Source organism: Gopherus evgoodei, chromosome 9, assembly GCF_007399415.2.
Source record: "Gopherus evgoodei ecotype Sinaloan lineage chromosome 9, rGopEvg1_v1.p, whole genome shotgun sequence".
Lineage (NCBI taxonomy): Eukaryota > Metazoa > Chordata > Testudines > Testudinidae > Gopherus > Gopherus evgoodei.
In genome coordinates this window covers 38,301,139-38,313,969 of record NC_044330.1, presented here as the reverse complement: position 1 = coordinate 38,313,969, position 12,831 = coordinate 38,301,139, and the positions used below count along the sequence as shown (strand labels likewise).

At 40.0% G+C, this 12,831-nt stretch overlaps 1 protein-coding gene across 13 annotated transcripts in view; it reads left to right on the top strand.

The window, feature by feature from the left end:
* The window catches only part of ACSL3 (acyl-CoA synthetase long chain family member 3), a 117,985-nt gene extending 107,575 nt beyond the window's left edge, over positions 1–10,410 (top strand). For 10 of the 13 annotated variants that reach the window (XM_030575135.1, XM_030575130.1, XM_030575131.1 and 7 more), the window contains 2 exons: positions 3,810–3,979; positions 8,275–10,410. In XM_030575135.1, coding sequence (XP_030430995.1) covers positions 3,810–3,979; positions 8,275–8,435 — 331 coding nt within the window. In that variant the 3' untranslated portion in view covers positions 8,436–10,410. Of the gene's footprint in view, positions 1–293; positions 568–1,555; positions 2,362–3,809; positions 3,980–8,274 lie in introns of those variants that run through there. The other 3 variants (XR_004001965.1, XR_004001964.1, XM_030575138.1) reach the window with 3 other exon arrangements.
* The last annotated feature ends 2,421 nt before the right edge of the window (positions 10,411–12,831 follow it).

The window sequence follows — 12,831 nt, the reverse complement described above, 5'->3', positions numbered from 1 at the left end:
AGCATGTTTCGTACAACTGTTTGGAGCCATGTTGAGACCCTGGATCTCATCACCACTGGGGGAGAAGTGTCAGTTCAGAAAACTCTTGTGGCTAGCCACAGGCATAAGGACCTTTCTGTGGACATTGCAAAGCATATGTCTGAGAGGGGTTGTGACTAGGACACCGCTAAGTGCCACATAAGAAGCCAAAAGCTCAGGAGAAACATTGAAATGAGAGATAAAAGGAGACAGTCTGGCAGGGGGCGTGTGACCTCTCCATTTTTGAACTAGACAGGATTCTACCCAATTTATAGTACAACCTATTCCAGGCATTATTCTGAGAATGTTGCCTGCACTGAGGACGACTGACTAGACCCATCAGCGGATGAGCAGGAGGATGCCAAAGGGGAACTGCCCCCTGAGAGCCTGTGACTCGGGAACCTGACTATGGCCTGCTGGAAAACCAGCCCCAGTCATGCCCTGCTACAACAGACCCTTGTTCGTGCCCTGCATCGGCTGAGCCTGAATCCTAGACACAAACCCAGGCCAGGCCTGAAGAGTTGTATCCTGTACAGGGAACTTCAGCACGTAAGTATCTATGTTTATAATTAATTATTTATTATTATTGTTGGCAGATATGAGCTAGAAACCCCCTTCCCCCATCTTGTTTGTTACAGCTGCAAAATCCAGCCAGGATAGTGCAATTGCAGTCAGTCCCTCTTTCTCCTCTGGTTCACCCCCTTCCATAGCAGATTTCAATAACAAAAGCATTCATTTGTGCAAAATTAACAGCTGATTGATAAAAGAAATTTGGTTAGTTTTCGTAGTTTATGTGAAGTATAAGTGCACATTGCCTGCCCAGTCAAGGCATGAACAATACTGCACCCTTCTAAGGTACAAATGTCCTGTAAAACACATTGTAACTGATGATCATTGAAGGACCCTGTTCTTCTCTGCACCTTCTCCATGTCTGCAGGGGAGATATAGCAAACCTTAAGATTGCGAAATAGCTTGATTTTTGTTTTGCATATTACAGGGAATAGCCACACGCCCATGCCTCCCAGTATAGCTTGTCAGCGCCTTCTACTCCTACAGTGCTTTTGGGGGGACCATCCTGGTGAATAACTGACCAGCAAGATACTGTCCTTTGCCTTTTTGAATAAGACCATTCTCTGCCTCCTAGTCAGCCACATCAGCATAATGTAATAGAGAGTGAGGACATCTTAAAGGGGATGTGGAGGGAATTGCTGTCCAGTTTGCCCTCCATAGTCCCTCCTTTACACCTCCAATACCATAGAAGCACCTCCAGGGCACAAACAAAACTGCAAAACCAAACCTTGATCATAGCTCCAACCGCATCACCTCTAGCAGCATGAAAGCAGATACAGTAGATTGAAATCCAAATGCACCAGATTCCTCTGTACATGCAGACCACTTACCATCTCTGAGGTTCCTCCTGAATGGCAAAAGTCTGAGGAGGTAAAGTCACATATACATAGCAAAAAAAACCGGTCATGATTTGTCTGAGGTATGAACAATAAGCAACTGTTCTTTCCCCCACCCCTTCCTCCCACAGCCCCTGCAATAGCCAGATCATCAAGGACCAGCTGTGTATTGCTGACAGACTGGTCAATCTGAAGGGGAGAAAAAAGAAGACTCAAGACAAGGTGTTTACAGAACTCATGGCAGAGAGACAGGGAAAACCAGGCTGGCTGAGAGCTGGAGACTGTATATGAGAGAGGGAGAAAGAAGTGCAGCTGCCTCAGAGATTGTGGCAGTGGGCAAGGACAGCGTCGCAGTGACCAGTGAAAGTATGGCTGTGGCCAAGGACCACATCACCATGATGAAGGAAAGCATGCAAAAAGGCAGAGAGATTCAGAGGCAACTCATGGATGCTATCCTGAGACAGAACATCCTCTTGGAAAAACATGCTTCTGCTAAGCCAGCAGGCCCTGCAATCCCATAATTTGGGACCTAGTCATGTTCTTCAGACCCTGGACAGCACTAACTCCTACCTCTGCATCCCCAGAGCAATGCTTCCAGCAGTTTCCATTCACCTCTCAAATCCAACCTCGAGGCAATGAGACACTTGCACTTGGGAGTCCAGTTCTTTTGAGCCCTACAATGCCTCTGAGAATTTTGAGCCCAGGCACTCAACCTGAGAACCTACGTGGATGAGAAGAGCCAGGGGCAAGGCGTATACTTGCCTTTAACTTTCTGCATCCCTCCTCCAAATTGTTGCATTTGAAATTTCTTACTGTTGCACTTGTTAAAGGGTTTTATGCAGTTAGTTATTTAAGAAGATTGGTTAGTTAAATGGGGTTCCAAATAAAATTTTTTCCCATTTGTTCCATTAAAAGGTTTGTATTTGGTGTTTTTGTTTTTTCATAATAAAACTATTTATACATAATACATCCATTGTGAGTCATCAATGCATTTAACATAGAAAATCCTTTAAATAAACCTGAAATAATTCATCGGTTTTTACAAAAGCATATAGGGACCATTCAACTTCAGCCACCCACAGCGCTCATAATGTTTGCATCCAAACGCACACGCCGCTGGCTAACGTGTTCAGGCATGTGACTCATAATACAAACAGTAGGCAACCCTAACAGCAATCCCCGGGTGTTTGTGTTCTGTGTAGGATGCCTTGCTGGTTGCTCGAACCTCTGAGCAAATCTCCTCACCTCAGTCTCCCACCCACCTATAAGGCTTTCCCCCTTGCTCGTACAAATATTGTGTAAAACACAACAAGCAATTAAAGTGGACCTTTATTCCCCTGCTGCTTCCAATCTGTTACATAAACTATGCCATCTGCCTGTCAAATGACCAAATGCACAATCAACTACCATAGTACAACTACTTATGCAATAATTAAAATGTTCCTTCCTTCTGTCCAAGCGGCCTGTATATGGCTTCATTAGCTAGGGCACCAAGAGATAAGTTTTGGTCTCCCAGAATAACTAGACAAAACTTCACACCATTAATGTCCATGGTGCTCCTGGGGGCAAACAGTCATTTCCCCATTAATTTCAAATAATATTGAGTTCCAAAAGATCTTGGTGTCAAGGACACTTGTAGACCAGCCTGCATTTATGTCTGTAAACCTGCTATAATGGTCCACCAGTCCTTGGAGCATCAACGAGAAATACCCCTGTCAATTACCTCTTTGCTGTTATACTCTACCTCCCCAGGGAACAGTGGGTAGTGGTTCTATCGAGGGAGGGATTCAGCCCCACATACTCTAGTGTGACAGGTGCAGACGAGACCTACTAGAATTAGTATCCTCCTTGTGCATGAGGTGTGCACATCCTGCAAATGCTGAGCCCTTCCTCCCCTCACCTTAGTATAGCAGAACTGCACTGATTCCTTTGCAGGAGGACTTTCCATATCTGTAAAGGACAGGTTACGATTTGCCCCTCAATGAATTATTTGAACCCAATATGCCTTATTTTTATTCATTATGTAAATAGGCAATCCAAATTATCTCATCATAAGGAAATTACAGTTACAAATGGCTAATTTGACATTATACTTAGCGTTTACTATGTATTTAATACCTAAGTTGTGTATTTTCTGCCAGTATCATACTTACTTACATGGGTCTGTTATGGCATAAGTAACTATATTCAGTAATACAAACTTCTGCTTATTTAGAAAAGGGCAGAGGTACAATTCCATGTACTTATTCTGTGAGATTCTAGATGAACAAAAGTTAAAAATCAATATATATTAAGTAGAAAAAAATTAAACTTTAATATTATTTTTAAATAACGTAATTGTTAACTCTACAAAATTCATACGAAAGTACATTTTATACTTCTCAGTTTCCAGTCGTATGTCATTGCATTTGTTGTGCCAAATCAAAAGGAGCTTACAGAGCTAGCTCGGAAGAAAGGATTTAAAGGAACCTGGGAAGAGATCTGTACCAGTTCTGAAATGCAAAATGAGGTACTGAAGGTAGTAGCTGAAGCTGCTAGCTCAGGTGAGCAGTCAGGTAATTTGTATTTGCTTTGTGGAGCTTAATGTATTGTAAAAGTGTAAAATATAAAACAGTAGAAACAAAATATGCATATCAATTTATAAAAGATGTTTTATGTGTAATTTGTGTCCAAAATAGAATCTGCCTATAATGAAGTGTTTGTGTTTTCTGCAAAACTTGACTTTAACTGGAGGATGCTTTTTGTGTGTGGGAGGGGTGGGGGACACAGTCTACATAAATATTCTTAGAGTGCTGGTCTCTGTGTGATTTCCACACATGGGTACATATGTGCTTCCTGTGTCTGAGACTGGATATTTCTAGTAAGTAATGTCTCTTGGTCTGCACCTGCACAGTTGCTCCCCTTATGCCCAATAATGACTGTATAAAGAGTGGTAAGGACAGATGCTTTTCCAGTTCCTTCTTACGGACATGTGGCCTCAGTCAGAATCTTCTGTGTCTGAAGCTATCTTTATCTTTCATAACCAATATATATATAACTGTATATAGTTGTAACATTTTTAGTATTTTATAGTCTAGTTAGTGTAGTTTAGTTTGTCCCCACCTTAGGAACCATGACTATTCCCAGAGTTCCCAGGATTTAAGAACTATATCTCCTGCCCCCTTCCTGCATCTTGGTTAGCAATGGCCAGCAGTACTTACTGTCCTTACTGTCTTGTGGAGTCTGATATCTACTTTAAGTGCAGCATCTGCTGCTCCTTTCCTCTCGGACCTGTGAGAGACGAGAGCTCCAACTGAGGAAGGACCTCACAGAGAAGGTCATGAGACACAAGTCTGATCCAGGTCAGAGGGAACCCTATGTACCTTGCCCTCAGTCTGTGAGTAGCCATGATCAAAGACCATTCAGACTATTCTCAATCACAGCAGAAAAGACTCCACCAGAAAATGGTATTTAGCAGAATGGAGGTGTTTCTCTACGTGGATGCAACAGGGCCAGTTATCCTCAGAAAAAGCAGGCATTCCTGCTATTTTAGACTACCTCCTTACCCTCAAGATGTCAGGACTTTTCATTAGCTCACTGCAATGAATGTCTTCTATTCTCCAGTAGAGAGCTAATCCATTTTTAGTCATCTGACAATAGTCAGATTTCTGAAGGGTCTCACTAGGACCTTCCCTCCAGTAGCAATGCCAACATTGCAGTAGGACCTCAGGTTTGTACCATAGGCACCGATTTTATGGGTGCTGCGAGGCTGGAGGACCCACGGAAAAAACAATAGCCAGTGCTCAGCACCAATCAGCTGTTTGGCAATGCTCCTGATGAGCTAGTTGGGAGTGCCGCCAAACAGCTGTTCAGTGACCCTGCCAAACAGGTGTTTGGCAGCTCACGGAGGGGCTTGTGGGAGGGCAGTAAGCAGCAGGCAGGCAGGCAGGGGCCTTGGAGAGGGGTGGAGCAAGGGCAGGGCATTGGGGAAAGGAGCAGAGTGTGGGTGGGGCCTCAGAGTAGAGCGGGGGTGAAGTATCCCTGGAGAAAACTAGAAGTCTGTGCCTATGTTTGTACTGTCGATACTTACTGGGCCACCCTTTGAACCATTGCCATATGCCTGATGTCTCCTTTTTCCGTGAAGGTCATGTTTCTTGTCACCACAGCAGCCAGCAGGGTGAGTGAACTGGGAGCACTATGTTTCATAAGGAGGTTTCCCTTTGCCTTGACCCAAGAATCACCCCCAAGATAATTTCTGAGTTTTTCATGTGAAACAGTCTCTTCACTTGCTGTATTCTTCACTAAAACTCATGCTTCTAATGAGGAAAGGAGATTTCATTCCCTTGATGTCAGATGGGCTTTAGCATTCTGTGTGCAAAGAATGAAACCAATGAGGAAAATTCCTAGACTATTTGTCACTATAGCAAAGCATTCACAAGGACCAGCATTTCTGCTCAGGGACTCTGTAAATTAATATCTGTATTGCTCTTTGTAATCAGCTGGCACATCTCCCTTCTGCAGACAGAGTGAGGATCAGGCAGCAATCTGGCGTTCTATCCATATTTCTCAAAGATTACATCTTAGTCCAGGCATCTTCTGCAGATGCAGCAGATGGGATAACAGTGTTACAGACATCTATATTGACTGCATGCTTACACCACCCTCCTCTTCTAATACAGCTTACCAGTCACCCCCATGTGGGATACACATACGGTCCAGCACTCGGTTACTCTACCCGTAACTGGAAGTTCTTCAAGATATGTGGTCCCTCTTTGTATTCCCCTTCCTGCCCTCCTTCTCTGCTTTTGATCCTCTCGGATTCGCAGTAAGAGGATTAATTGGAGAGGCGTCCATCTGCACTACTATGTATGCCTTTGATATGAAGCATATGACAAGAAACTGCCCACGTGTGGACCAACAGACTCTACTTGCTAGAAGTCTCTGGTCTCAGACATAGGGAGTGTGTGTACCCATGTATGAAATATAGATAGGACTACAAATCTTGAAGAACTTCCAGTTACGGGTAAGTAACCCCCATATTTCTCCTTGCCCGTCTCAAAAACTTTAATAGATAATATAGCAAGTTAAATATTGTGTAAGCTAATGAGTATAATAGAGTATGCAATACACTGATATTTGTTTTCATTTGCGCAGTATTCCATTGACTTTACTTTTACATTACTTCATAACCTTAGCCTCCACGCTAAAAAGTAATAGTTAAACACTCCTCTCCATTGTGTTCCATAGAGAACAAAAAGGGTAGGAAAACAATGAAAGAAGGAAAGTAAAATGTAAATTACATTCTTCCTCTCTCCCTCTTCTTCAGTTTTCCTCACTGGTGAGTTCACTGAAGATCTACTGTACAAACAGTATATAATTGGGGCTGTGCAGGGTTGGGAGTATATTGTAGCAAGGGTGTCATAAACAGATAGTAGGAGTTAATAGAACAGAAGTACTTTATATCTCTTTTGCCTATAAAGGGTTAACAAGATCAGGTAGCCTGGCTGTCACCTGACCAGAGGACCAATCAGGGGGCAGGATACTTTCAAATCTTGAGGGAGGGAAGTTTTTGTGTGTGCTGTTAGTTTTTGGTGGTGGTTCTCTCTGGGTTCTGAGAGGGACCAGACGTGCAACCAGGTTTCTCTCCAATCTCTCTGATTCAGGCTCTTATAAGTTCAGAATAGTGAGTACTAGGTAGATAAGGCGAGTTAGGCTTATGGTTGTTTTCTTTATTTGCAAATGTGTATTTGGCTGGAAGGAGTTCAAATTTGTATTTTGCTGAAAGAATTTTAATTTGTACTTGTACACTTAGGCTGGAAGGGTATTCCCAGTGTCTATAGCTGAAAGATCCTGTAACATATTCCATCTTAAATTTACAAATATAATTTTTACTGTTTTTCTTTCTTTAATTAAAAGCTTTTCTTGTTTAAGAACCTGATTGTTTTTTTATTCTCGTGTCAGATCCCAGGGGACGGGGTCTGGATCCACCAGGGAATTGGTGGGGAGAAAGGAGGGAAGGGGGAGAGAGAGGTTAATTTTCTGTCTGTGTTAGGATTACTTTCTCTCTCAGGGAGAGTCTGGGAGGGGGAGAGCGAAGGAGGGGGGAAAGTGAATTTTCCTCTCTGTGTTAAGATTCAAGGAGTTTGAATCACAGTAATCTTCCAGGGTAACCCAGGGAGGGGAAGTCTGGGAGAGGCAATGGTGAGGGAAAGGGTTTACTTTTCTTGTGTTAAGATCCAGAGGATCTGGGTCTTGGGGGTCCCTGGGCAAGGTTTTGGGGGGACCAGAGTGTACCAGGCACTGGAATTTCTGGCTGATGGCAGCGCTACAAGTACTAAGCAAGTACTTGAGCTTAGAGGAATTCATGCTGGTACCCCACCTTTTGGACGCTAAGGTTCAGAGTGGGGAATTATACTATGACAAAGGGAATCGGCTACTGTACTCAACATGTTCTCCCAGCAACTTTCTAGAAATATCATCAGAAATAAACAGCAGGAAGTAGCACTATTTTGAGCCTAAATAAATTCAATTCCATGCCTCCTACTACATTCAGAGGGTTGGGGTCAGAAAATAGGCCTGGCAGCATAGATCTTGGGTGAGCCCTTCTGCTATATGTATGTACATGCATTTGCAAAGCCAGTGAGCAGCACAAAAGCCCAAGCACATTGGGCATATTCCATGGTGATGGAATATAATTGTCCAGAGATCATGTGACTCCACATGCTTTCAAGATCTCTCTGTGTGGCTGCAAACTAAAGTTTGAGGAGTACTTTTATCCCCTTAGCCTTGTCTTTTCTGTGTGAAAGCATGATTTAGCCCCTTAGTCTGTGTTTGAAATCTTTCTCATACTTGTATTTTTTTATCATTGCAGCTCATCTGGAGAAATTTGAAATACCATTGAAAATTCATTTAAGCCCTGATCCTTGGACTCCTGAGACTGGTCTGGTGACAGATGCCTTCAAATTAAAACGCAGAGAGCTCACATCGCACTACCAGGTGGACATTGATCGAATGTATGGAAAAACAAAATAATTTTTTTCCTGCTCTTCTTTGCTACAGTGAGCTCAGATCAAATAGGAAATACTTGAATCTCATGTCTCTGTACTTGAGACCAACACACAAAAACACCATTCCTCATTTTCAGCTTAAACTGTTACTTCTGATAACATCAACCTCTTTACCTGTCAGGATTAGTAAAATGTTAAGGCAGCAAACTTGTGTCTGTCTCCTTCTTTCCAGTATTCTCTGTTACCCTGTCAATATGTAGATTTTCCTGAGTTCTTTTGGGAAACTGTGATTTTGAAGCCTCAAGTTTTTAAATATGATTTATAAATCCTGTATAATGTTCTGTTTGCAACTTTTTAAAGTTTGGATGTATAGGCAGATAACTTGGCTATGTAAGAAATGGTTATTCTGGGGGCCTTTTTATATAAATATTTAAATATAAAAAGTGATTGACGTGAAATTATGTAATCTGAAAATGCTTATAACTCAAATCACTGTTGGACGGAAGACCAGATTATTTGTTGCTGTGCAATTGTTCTTTGTAAATTTAAGAAAGAAAAAGTCTGACATTCTGACTTGTGAAATACACCTGAAATATGTGCCTGATGGTTGATCTTAAATATTTTATTTTTTACCTAAAAAAGAAAGGTGAGCATGGCACAGCACTGTATATAAGTAGACAGCCCTGGAGAATGTGTTGTTTGAGGCTTTATTAATGCAAAAAATGCTATTTAACACACCAAAAACTACACCCGTGAATAATCTGTCTAATATTGAAATTCACGTTTAAAATATCTTCAGGCCATTTTGTACAGAAGTTATATTGTTTAAAACTTGTGAGAACTTTTAAGTGTTAAGTAAAATGAATTTAGAAAGTTTGCCGGGACTTCAACAAAAATCATCTCTTTTCTCATCAGCCTTACATACACAATTCAGGTTTTCTGTTTTGTTGCTTGTAAATCATTGATAATAGTCATGTTCAAACCTAGCTGCAGCCCAAATCTTTTGGAGGGAAATTTCTTAAAGGCCTAAATGTCCAGTTAGGTACCAGTTGGAATTGGGCACCTAACTCCCATTTGTGCCTTTGAAAATCTCCCCCTAAATTAATAATTTCACGTTCTTTTGTTTATATTTTTTCTTTCTTTGAAGGCAAATTCTCTGAAGTATTGTCAGTTAAGAGTCATATTTATTTTACCTGCTTGGTTGTTTAATTGTTGCAACCAAATTCTTGAGTTAGTTGATTATAAATAGTCCTGTGAAGCTTTCATTTTGAGAATTCTGGGTGCAAGCTAGGTCTAAAGTGGGAGCCTCTAGATTGGTTTCAGATATGTATTTTATTATTAGTTTTTTAATATATTAATTTAGAGAAAAATTTTGTGATGGACCAGATATTAAAAGGGCTTTAATTTGCTGAAATGTCTTTCCTCATATGGTTTATGTAGTTACAATGTAAAAAGTCAGGTCTTTATGCTTGCTTGATGCAATAGTTTGATAACAAAGCATTGGCTGTACAAAAGACATGAAGTACTTAAAACCACCCTTTTCTGCAGTTAGCATTGGTAAAGCTTTAACTTGGGAGTTTTTGGAGAAGGTTTCACACACACTCTGATGAAAAAAATTAATTCTGAAGTATATGAAAATTGACACTCTGTGCAGTTGTATAGGAGACCAAAGTCAAGTAGGTTCCTTGTGCTGGTGAAAGCTGAATGTATCATACCTAGTTTCAGTCACTTAAATAACAGAAGAGTGAGCTGTATTTTTAATAGCTGTTACTGAATTGCAAAGGGTTTGCACTATTGTTGGTGCTGGAGAACTCTCTGCACCTTTTGGTGAGGTTTGGTGTATTTAGTCAAATGGAATTGTCAGAATTAAAGGGGTTCAAAATCACATTTGTATCAGAAATGAGGTAATGAGGCTATACATCATACATATGTAATCCAGGCTGTACATCATCTGAATGTTAAGGAAGTTATAAACACATGATAGATATATACAGATAAGACTAAACGTAGGAAAGTGATTGACTGAAGAATGGGAGCCATGAGCTGCCAAGTTCAAAGGAAAAGTATCATCCTGTTAGGTATAGAAAAATGTTTTATAAAATATGGATTTGCACTCTGTCAAATGGCATCAAGAAGCAGTAAGGTTCATAAATAGAGCCTGCATTTGAAGCAAACGATATACTTCGCTCAAGATTGCAAATGTGTTTTTTGTGATCCTAAAACAAAAGTAATCCAAAATATGGCTAACAAAATATGTCCAGAATCTCAAGACCACTAGTTGTACTCTGTAGTATATTAATAAAATTCTAAATTTGATTAATCCAGAAGAAGAATTCTGAAAGAAATAGTATTTTAAAGTATACTGTTAAGTTCTTAAATGCAGTTTGGATAAATCACCGTAATGAACAGATGTTTTAACATTAGTTTGGAAATAAGTCTTCACTTTCCTTCCAGCTCTGCCAGAAGATTGGGCTGTAATCTAACTCTGCATCTGTTTTTCAATCCAATTTTCTTTTCTGATGTACTTCTAAGTTGATGTAGACAAATTGTTCCAGTTTTTGTTGAGATCAGATTGGTTTTGTAAAAGATAAAGCTTTTGTTTCCTCTAAGTGAAAATAAACCACTAGAACAATTTTAAAGAGAAAAAAGCCTTTGAATTTTTGGGTGGGCCTAAAAAACATTTTTTGGTAAGTAGTATTATCTTGTCTATAATATGGGGGAACAAATGGCCTGATTCTATGAGGTTCTGAATATTTGCAACTCCTGTTGAAGTCACTTGTTGTGGGTTCTCAGATCTTCTCAAGAGCAGGCTGTAAGGCAGAAAAGTTACGTTAAATGACCAGGGCCACAAAAGGAGCCCATATCATAACTGAAATTAAAATGGACGTGTCCCTTGTGATTGTAGTACATCGAGTAATGATACCTCTTGGGTGCTTGAGCTGCCACCATCCTTTCATCTTGTGATCATGGGCCATGCTAACTGCTCAGCAGAGGAATAATTCAATTGGGAGGCAGTTCACGGGAACCCTAATGGTAACAGGCTACGTGATACCAGACACCAATTATTTGAAAAATATCTAGCAACTTGATGCAATGGATTTAGTCTCCACATTTTCAAGATTCTCATAATAAGAATATGGAGTGGGAACTGCAGCTGAGAGTCTATTCTGGCCCTAAAATTTGGCTCTGGAAAAGAAGCATCTTGACAAGGCAATTTAAAATGCCTAAAATTCTGAATCAGTGGGATAGTAGTGATCATTAGCTACTAATCCTCATGTGAAAATGTACATAGCAATGAATTTTGAGTTGCATTATAAAAGAGGACTAACTGACCTAGTAAGAACCAGGATTGGAAGATGAATAGTTGGCACACATCTTCTGGTGTTATTTTCTGAAATGCTTCAAGACTTTAGACTGTCACTTCAATCCAGATGTCACAAGTGTTCTTTACAGGGAATAAACTAAGGTTTTTTGGATGTGGTTAGGAAATTAAAAATTAGAGGTCAGAAAAGACCTGGCAAGTTTACTGATACTGTTATTATTGCAGTTTACAGAAAAATTGACTGTACCTCAAGGGGAAGCAGTGTCTTCTCAGCAGTAAAACATTTTGCTGAAGTTGAAGTTAAAAGCTGTGCGCAATTGAAATTAAAAATATAGCACATAGATACGTGATATCAATTTTATAAATAGGATGAAGATAAATGTATGGAATTGAAACTCTACATAAAAACATCCTACAAAGTTTGTAAATTTAGGCAGAAACTGCCACAGGGGATAAGCATCCATGGCAGTAAACTTTTATATTTATGCTGCTGAAATTCGCAAGCTTTTATTCTGTATTAGAACTCCACTTAGACCTTGTGTTGCAGCATTTTTTTAATAAATGTGGTGTATTCATTCGTTTGAGCTTGTAAGAAAATTGTATACATCTGTGTCTTCCATATTAGTAAGAGGAGAGGTCTCTCTTTAAGTTTGTACACTTTAGACCAGTCTGAAAATGTAATTGAATCACCAGTTGTATATTACTATAATTGGTTATTTAATGCAAACTCATTTTCAATGTCATCTTGGTTTGGTTGTTAATATGAACTGCCTGAAAAAGTGTATATCAACTGATTTATATTGTATGAATTATTTATTTGTAATTGGACATTAAGTTTCAAAAATAAAGAAAGGTAAAATTGAGTTTCATAAATTAAGCCTTGCACTTCCTGTTCTTCACCTTTTCAGGGTGTTGGTTTTTTCCCCCCAACAGAAAATCACTCTGGACCACAACCATAGCAAGTGTAAATTAGGGTCACTCCATTGACATGACGGAACAATATACATATCCATCAGCTGAGGACCTATCTAACCCTTCACATTTAAACTATGTTCTTGCCACTTTTAAAAATGTTAATGAATTAAGACCATTGAGGCTG